The sequence below is a fragment of the Papilio machaon genome, chromosome 10 (assembly GCF_912999745.1).
Source record: "Papilio machaon chromosome 10, ilPapMach1.1, whole genome shotgun sequence".
Classification (NCBI taxonomy): Eukaryota; Metazoa; Arthropoda; class Insecta; order Lepidoptera; family Papilionidae; genus Papilio; species Papilio machaon.
In genome coordinates, this window is record NC_059995.1 from 4,871,261 (window position 1) to 4,880,625 (window position 9,365).

The window sequence follows — 9,365 nt, forward strand, 5'->3', positions numbered from 1 at the left end:
TTTGTGAACGTATAACTAATGACAAGGCTAAGTAATGTGGTTCAGTACAAATGGAAATTAATTTGCACTTGGGCCATGAGAATGGCGACTTTCAAATTCTTCGCGTTTTCAAAAATATCATTAAACTAGTTTGCGCCCGCGACTCCGTCCGCGTGGAATTAAGAAATAAAAGTAAGAATTAAAAAACCTAATAGCCAATGTATTCTTCCAGACTATGTTCTACATCTGTGCCAAATTTCATCAAAATCCGTAAGTTCCGGAGATACCTTCAAACAAACATCCATCCATCCATCCAAACATTCGCATTGTCATTGACTGATAAGTTCACATAATAATAAGCGGTCGAGTGTTGCAAACATTGGGTTTTACTTTGTGACTGGATATATTAAGGAAAATATTGTTTATCAAGCAAATGTTATCATGTCTTTGATAAGGGGTAAATTTATTTTATAACTGTCTTGAAGTACATATTATATTAATAAGTTTCCACACTACTCTTACGGCCAAACTTTAAGGTCATAGTTGACCTTTCATAGAAACAGAATCAAAAATAAATCTCAATAGTAATCATATGTGTCAATTTGTTACACTAACTTATATAACAAGCTAGCTGTCGCCCGCGACTCCGTCCGCGCGCAGTTAAAAAAAAAATGAAAAATAGATGTTGGCCGATTCTCAGACCTACTGAATATGCTCACAAAATTTCATGAGAATCGGTCAAGCCGTTTCGGAGGAGTACGGTGACGAAAACTGTGACACGAGAATTTTATATATTAGATTAAATAAAATTAATAAACTCAACTAACTGTAGCCCTATGACACTGTCGTCAAAATCAAATCAGCCGTTTAAGCAACAGGAAGTGACAACGAAATTAACATATACATATATACATACAAACTCACATACAAAAAAAATAATTATTTACGTGGTATACGGGCGGGTAAACGCGCTAAAAACGTTACTTCTTTTCAGTACAATACAAATTAAAATAATAAGTGAAAAATATAATCAGATAACGTTATTAAACTTAAAGAAACGCGTTATTTCCCTTACCAATAAAAAAATATATCATATAAACAAAATACCATATTAGATATTGAAATATTTGAAGTATATTATAACTAGGTAAAATATTTAAAACCGGTTGCATAAATTCTGGTTCGCACAACACGTCGATGTTACATTACGAAGTGGACACTGGCTGTGGGCAGACGTGACTGATTATTTTAGACAAAACAATCATTCGGAATAAGGTAAATTTTTACCCATATGGATATTTTAATTAATTTGTCCTGTTAACCTTATCCTGGTATCGTCTAATTTTCTTTTAATTTGAATATAGAATACTATCCTAAAATTAATGCAGCTAAATTTTATTTTAACTTAGTGTTTAGTAGAATGAAAGAATAAAACTTAGTTAGAATTTCTTCATTTTAGTACTTAATTAATAGTAATTAATTAACGTTTCATTAAATTTCATTCATTTAAATTGATTCAAGTTTTGAACAAAAATTTTTTTTCTCGAAAGTGAGGCTAAACAATAAATTAAATAAACAAAGAATAAATAACAACGTATTTACTTAATAAAATCACTTCACGTTAATGCACTTTTTTTTGGTACGAAAAGCTCTGTCAATGTTCTTAAATTATAATGAATGTTATAAAACAATTATTTAATAAGTGAAGAGATATATTATTTATTATTTTATTTTAAAATACCACGATTTTAAGGCAGCGCGTGGGGGATTTTTGAAAGCGGGCGCTTGAACTTTTTGTAAAAAAAACTTATTTTATACTAAGTAATAACATTAAATATAACCAACACGATATTCAATTATTTATTTCTTGGTTTCAAAAATTGTTGCCTTGCTTTGTAAAATTGTTGTGTCGATCGACTGACATCTGCGAAAGTCCACAGTGCGAAAAACTTTTATTCAAGAAAAGGATACCTTTCCTTTTCTTTCCTTAAGATAAGCACTTTATAAGCAGTTTCTTTGACTTTCATTATTGAAAATTTACCAAGTTGTTTGAGTTAAAAAGGTAAATTAAGCACATTACTATTACTGTTCACTGACGCACAAAAACAATGGTTTTGAGTAAGTGTGGACAAGGACATTACGTGCGTGCATGCGTTGGCCAAAGGCGGAGATTCTGAACTAATTAAATGTATCTAATGATATGATGTTGGAGGTTGGACTCATATATGCCCTTGTCTAAAAACTAGCGAAACATTTGATGGTCAAAGTTGTGTACGCCTTCTATAATAATTGTACCAATATGATCCGATTTTATATTTAAGATTAAATTAACTTTTAAAATTTTCTTTTTTATAGTTAGTTAGTTATATATTATGATTTCATTAACAAATTATTAAACTATCAATTTTAAGTGATATTTTTATAATTAAAAAGGAAAGAAAATACGCCATTCTCAATTTAACCTCAAATTATTTTAATTGTCAATATTAAACTTTAAAATTGAATTTGAATTAATATCTTACTGGAATTAACTTAATAAGTGTAAGCTAAAAAATTTAGAAAAGCTGCAGTGATATTCATTTTGAATATCAACTATATATCAAATTAATCTTATGTAACATTTGTTCTAAAAAATTGTGACAAAACTATCTCAAAATTTGATATTGCGTAATAAATATTTGGAAAAGAGGTGACAAGTTGTGGTTTGATTTTTGAATGTTGCTTTCAAACTCGCTTGAAATTTGCTTTCGTAACTTTTTGAAATCTTTTAAATTTTATAATATTTCGTAACTGTTTTACAATGAAATATAGATTACAAATACCCAAACATGTAGACTTAACCTCGTTTCATGCGATCTTGATTAAATCTAAAACTTTTTCATTAACTAATATTATAAGTAAATTACCAAACTATTAGGCATTATAACAGTTTTCCAATTGAAATTTTAATAAATAAAAAGATTGCAAGTTCTTCAATCGTAAATAATATTTTTAATTGTCTATTATAATTGTTTTAAACTTCGTCTGTATCCTTTACGAATCATTTTTAACCTCTATAATGAACAAAAGATTTTATAATCGATTAAACGTAAAACTAATAATTATCAAGCTACTCATAACACGAACAACGCCCTGTTTACATGAACTAATTGCTTGAATACCACGATTCTTTTACAAAGTTCTTTTTCTCTGACAGTTATTTTTTTAATCGACTACAGGAAGCTCATGTATTATATAAATTGAACATGAATGTGAAATATTACGGGATTGATTCTTGTTCAAGGCGCAGTATCAGTTACGACATGATATTACTGATTTCTTTAAGATTGTGTCGTAGCGTTAAGCAGTCAGGAAACTATTGACATGTTTTCCGAATTTTTTAACAAAGCTGTTCATCAAATATCTCAAATATTGTCAAAAAAAGTCAAACAAAACCGAATACTAACGAATAATTTTGGTCGTTTACTGGGATGTTGGCATTGAATTATAATAACTAATTTTGTATCTGAAACCATCACAATTTTTGTTCCACGATTTTTTTAATACTATAAAATGATTAGAAAGTGAGATCTTAAGGTTAAATATGCGTGCGCAATTATATTTAAAGCTTAATATGCTTACGTAAGTATACTTTAATGTAATGTTAATTTCCAGATGAGGTTAGTGTGCCTGATACTATGCATCGGGCTGGCGGCTGCGTACAGAGATCACACTCAGAATAAAGCGCTGAATACCCTATACAGATGGAAACAAATCGATTTTGCATATCCCAGTGAAATAGACAAACAACGCGCGATTGCCAATGGGTAAGAACTTTATATTGAAGAATGCTTTCAGCTTCTCTTGTTTATTTCCATTCGCCTTAATAATTTTAAGATTTCCATATTTAAGTATTAAGATACATTGGCAAGATGATCCTCATTTCTTCTTAGTTACAGTCAGTTGGTTTAATATTAATATTATTCGTATATTTATTAAAATTTATCTAAACATTTACTTCGATTGAATAAGACTTAGCGATACATATTAGAAATTGTATTAGTAATTAATAACGAAAATGTTTTATATAACGTCTGTCTTTCTTATAGGCGGTTTAACCAGACCAACGTAATACCGCTCGGTATAGAAAGATGGCGAAACCGCATCTTTATCAGTACTCCTGCTTGGAAAAGGGGGGTACCAGTGACGTTGTCGACGTTACCCACATCAGCGGGGGACGCGTCCCCGCCACTCACGCCTTACCCGAGCTGGGAATGGCACAATGCGGGTAATAACACCTATTAATCCTCTATATACCTACTTCACAAATAATCACGGATAACCTTTACGAAAAGAGGTACTATTACACACACATTCGTTTTATTTTTTTGTATTTATGATTATTAAAGGGTTCTAAAAGCAATATTTAAATAATTTTCTCTTTAGTTACATTTGTAAGGTTTACTTTTTATTCAAAGATTGAAATTGTAACATTTCAGGTAACTGTACTGGATTTACGTCAGTGTTCCGTATGAGCGTAGACCACTGCGGCGTGATGTGGGTGCTGGACTCAGGACAGGTGGAGGCCTTCGAAACGCCGCGTCAGCTCTGCCCTCCGACATTATTCGCCATCGATTTAGACACAGACACTGTCATCGGCAAATATCCCATTCCACAAAAATTCGTACTTCAAAACTCTCTCATCACCAACCTCGTGGTAGATTCAAGAGACGCTCAATGTAGGGACCTGCATGTTTACATCGCCGATGCCTGGCGATTTGGTCTCATTGTGTTTAGAAATGCCGACGCAGCGTTTTGGAGATTTAGTCACTATACATTTTACCCTGAACCTTTGCTATCAAATTACACTTTGCACGGTTTGAATTACCAGTGGAGCGACGGACTATTTGGCATGTCTTTAGGTAAGGTACATCTCGGAGACCGACCTTTGTATTACCACGCTATGTCGAGCTCTCTAGAATTTGTAGTGAGTACGTCTGTGTTGCGGGATCCCTCTCGTGTCAACAACGCGGTGGACGAGTTCAAACTTCTCGGTGAAAGCCGAGGTCCAGGCGGTCAGGTCTCTGCTGCAGCAATCGATCGAAATGGAGTTATGTTCTTCAACCTGATATCACAAGACAGTATCGGATGTTGGAATACGTACACTGAATTTGGAAGCAGAAATTGGGATATAGTAGCTACTAACTTTGACACATTAGTGTTCCCCAACGATTTACGGATTGACCATGAAGTACCTCAATTCGCATGGATAATATCAAACCGGCTGCCAATGTATCAATTTAATTTGATAGATCCGAATGAATACAATTACCGTGTGCTCTATTTAGATCCTGTGGAAGCTGTTGAAAATACTGTTTGTCAGCCTCGATTATATAGCTATTAAAACATGTAACATAATATAACCTTTTCATAAAACCATTTTGCTTTGGAAATGTTTTTCTTTGCTTTAAAAATATATTTATTGATTCTGACGACTCGATTGACTTGGATTTCGATCAACTCTTTTGTTTCCAACATTAGAATTGTTTTCTTCCTTTGAAATAGAATTTTGCGATAATTGTTTTTCCTTTTCCGCAACAACATATTCAAAACTTTCTTCCGGTTCAACTTTCATAGTAATACTGATATCTGATTTGCTAGTTTGTATTTCAGCTTCATTATAAGAACTATTTGCATTATCCTTCAAAACTTTCGTTCCTGCCGAAGATACGTAACCCAATTCGTATTGATCTTTATTTTCTCTCTTACTTATTTCCATAAAATTACTACTTTGTACAGAATCAAAAGACATCACGTCTCTACTACCGACTGCTTTGTTTTCAATTTTATCCATCAATTCGTTTAATTCAGGTTTCGAGTGTTGTATAATATCGGAAGTCTTCTTCATAAATATTTGGGGATAATTTGTTAAATATGACGCCACTTTTCCTTTGCTGCTTCCCACTAAATGAGACGGTTCAGTCAGTTCGGCAGTACTATGAAGCGGAGGTGTATTATTTTCTAACATCGCAGGAAAACTATCAAGATATTTCGATGAAGTTGTGCCGTCATTTTTTAAATAATAAGCAATTCGCAAAGACATTGTAATGAATTGTTCTAATATACGATCCGTGTCTCTTGGAATCATTAATTCACTACCCAAATAGTCTTCATAGGTGGCAAGATCTGAGACTGTCCTATTAGATGACAGTGATAAAGGTAGCATTGTATTGCATACGTACGATGGCTCTGCTATAGTTTCAATACTTTTACGAGGAGCAGTAGCTTGAGGCATTTCTTCAAACGTAAGACGTGTTGGAGAGTGAGGTTTGATTATTTGTGGTGTTTCTTCATATCTATAAATAATAATACTAAATAAATATTTTGAGAAAGTATAAGAAATCGCTATTTATCATTATTACCAGAAATGAGTCCCGCAAGAATTTTCAAACTAATACATAAAATAATATAGTAATCTTATATTAGTTCCAAAATAATTCTCAACTCACAGGCCAGCTATTATTTTCCGGCGCAATTGGTCTTCGCCAAACAATGACTTTGTGCGTCGTCTCCGTACAGCTAGCTCTAGACCCAGGTCTCTGTCGACAGAGGGCACGACTGCTGGGAATGTTTTGAATGCCACCGTCATCTTTAGTGCGTGGTAGTAACTGTAATATTATTGAAGTCATCATCCACTTTCCCTAATAGATATTTACCTTATGGAATAAGTTATAAGTATTAATAAAATAAACGACATCTGAAAATTTAAAAATGATTCTCACCTAGTGTTAACAAACCGTAAAGATGTAATAACATCTTAAAACACAAATCGATAGAAACCTCATACCTCAAAACAAGTATCCACATATAAAAAGCGGGAGCGATGGACATGATCTTGGTAATAAGAAACCTAACGCAAGCAGGGCGGCCGGGACCCAGCAGCACGCACGTCCCCAGCCCGAGTGCCAGGCTCGTCAACTCGCACAACAGCTTCCTTACCGCAGCCAGCAACAGCCACGGCAGGACCAACGTCGGACGTTCTTCCTAAATGTTGTAGATTCACTAACAGACAAATTTTTCTTTCTTTGGTCGAAATTGAGACTAGAGACCTATCAAAAGTCTTTAGTAAGTTTCAATAATAAATACTTTATCAATGTAAAACAGTTGCATAGTTCCTAGAATCCAATATCGAAGAAGAAATAGAAACATTTGTACCGACGAAAACTAATTGAAAGTTTTGTAAGAACTCCTGTTAAAATTGATCAAGCAAAATAACTATACAGAAGTTTGCGTTAACACGAATGAAAGGAATTTTCGTATAGTATTTTTTTATTATTATAAATGTTGTTTCTAAAGGCAACCGCTAATTGCTGCGGTATATAGTGACTAACCAAAAAAACAGGATACATCAGCACTATATAGACCGCGAGGTAGACATAGAGAGTGAAACACTGCACCAGCATCACACCGGACACCATGGTCCGCAGCACGCGCTGCACTGACATCGAAAGCTGCGGCGGCATCTTCATTTGCCATACCTGAGTACACAACGGAGTTAGTTTAGCGTATAGGAATTCACGACAAACTTTGTTAAAATTTTACTATATTTGGTTGCTAGACACAGTTTTGAATGAGTTCTAAGACTTTAAAACTGGCTTAACAGAACAACAAATCCAAATTAAATTAAAAGTTAAATAGTGGTATAGAAAGCAATAACATCTTTTATACGAATGGGCTGGCTCGATCGGTGTAATATCAAGACCACGCAGAAGACAGACGTGAAGTGGAAGTAATTCCGCGTTTCGTCTGATAAGTGTACGTGCTGGACGCCTAATTGTAGTCCTCTTTGTATCTTAGTAGGTGAATTTAGCTATTAGGACCTTTGAATTTAGCACCGGAGAAACGAATAGGAAGGGAAAAACCCTCTTTATAAGTGCTACTGCTACTCCCCTGTCGGCTAAAAGTAGACAGATTTCTAAGAACAACTGTCGCTTGCCAACTTTTGCTATAAAAGAGCTTGTAAAATGTAAACTCAAACTTTAAAAATATTTTCATTTATTGATTACGTAATCTTATTGCCTAAGGAATTTTGAAACATCTATAACCGTGATAATATTTAACTTCGGGCTATGCGATATCTTAAAAACACACTCAGTGTAGCAAAAGAACACAAATAACGATTAAATTAGTGACGGCACTGAAAATCAAATTCAGGTTGCACGGCTATTATAACATGTAGGGTGAACGGCCGGTACTGCGCCATCGTGCGTCTTAAACTGAGATATTAGTGAATAAATAAACTTACAAGAGCTTTTCTTAACTATAGACAATATTTGAATCGTGATCTTACGTTAAAACAATTTTACCAATCTTACTAATATTATAAATGCGAATGTTTAGATGGATGGATGGATGTTTGTTTGAAGGTATCTCCGAAACGGATCTTGATGAAATTTGGCACATAAACATAGTCTGGAAGAACACATAGGCTGCTTACTATGTTTTCTTAATTCCGTGCGGACGGAGTCGCGGGCGGAAGCTAGTAATATATATATATATATATTACTAGCTGTCGCCCGCGATATATATATATCGTATCACCATTTATGTCATTGCATTGAAGTAAGCAGACAATAAAAGGATTTTTTTGAAACCGAGTGATACAACATTTCATCTAAATATGTGCTGGTATAATTTAAAACATTGCCGAACACAATCCTAAGAACGTATTAATTTTACTCATTACAATAACGCTCTGTTGTAAACAAGCCTGCATTGTAGTAAACTTAGTACGAACGCCGGAGTTACGGATAGTTAATCTTTCGTCGATGCACCTGTATTAGATTAGAATTCACTTTGAACAGTGTTGCGTCGAAGATTGTTCGCACGAGCCCCATCAAAGTCCACAAGCACACTTCCGCTTGCAAGTTCATGCCGACATACGACAAGATATTCAACATCTTTACAAGTTGATGATACACAACTTGTTCAACATAATATTTATTTTAAAACATGTTCATTTTAAAATCTTCGTTAATATTTTTATAAGTATTTGTATGTTGTTTTTCATTTTTTATATTTAAACGGAAAGATTATACTTTAAATCAAGACATTTTAATTTTGACATTTGACTGCCATAGATAATTTATTCTATAAATCTATAACACACGTAATAGACAACAACCGTGAAACAAGTAATTTTTTTTAATACGTTTGTTGAAGGTAAATGATTTCCTAATAAGGAACGTAATAGAAAATAATTTTAAGATGTTAACCATATTTAAAATTTATATTAGAATTTTAGCTGTCTGCAGTTTCATTTCACGTTCCCATCCCTGTGCCAAAAGATGAAATACCTTATTGGATTCTACTACTTCGTTCATCATATAGTAATTAACAGCTCAAGA

At 33.6% G+C, this 9,365-nt stretch overlaps 2 protein-coding genes across 2 annotated transcripts; one reads left to right on the plus strand and one right to left on the minus strand.

Annotated features, from left to right (window-relative positions):
• The first annotated feature begins 1,158 nt into the window (after positions 1 to 1,158).
• On the plus strand, positions 1,159 to 5,411 carry LOC106718239 (protein yellow-like). Its single transcript, XM_014512279.2, has 4 exons — positions 1,159 to 1,254; positions 3,634 to 3,785; positions 4,068 to 4,246; positions 4,458 to 5,411. The coding sequence occupies exons 2-4, from the start codon at positions 3,634 to 3,636 to the stop codon at positions 5,360 to 5,362; spliced, it is 1,236 nt and encodes a 411-aa protein (XP_014367765.2). The 5' UTR covers positions 1,159 to 1,254; the 3' UTR covers positions 5,363 to 5,411.
• LOC106718240 lies at positions 5,350 to 8,934 on the minus strand. Its single transcript, XM_014512281.2, has 5 exons — positions 8,793 to 8,934; positions 7,350 to 7,496; positions 6,806 to 7,002; positions 6,468 to 6,626; positions 5,350 to 6,314 (listed from the first exon to the last, which is right to left on the minus strand). The coding sequence occupies exons 1-5, from the start codon at positions 8,916 to 8,918 to the stop codon at positions 5,438 to 5,440; spliced, it is 1,506 nt and encodes a 501-aa protein (XP_014367767.2). The 5' UTR covers positions 8,919 to 8,934; the 3' UTR covers positions 5,350 to 5,437.
• Positions 8,935 to 9,365: the final 431 nt, after the last annotated feature.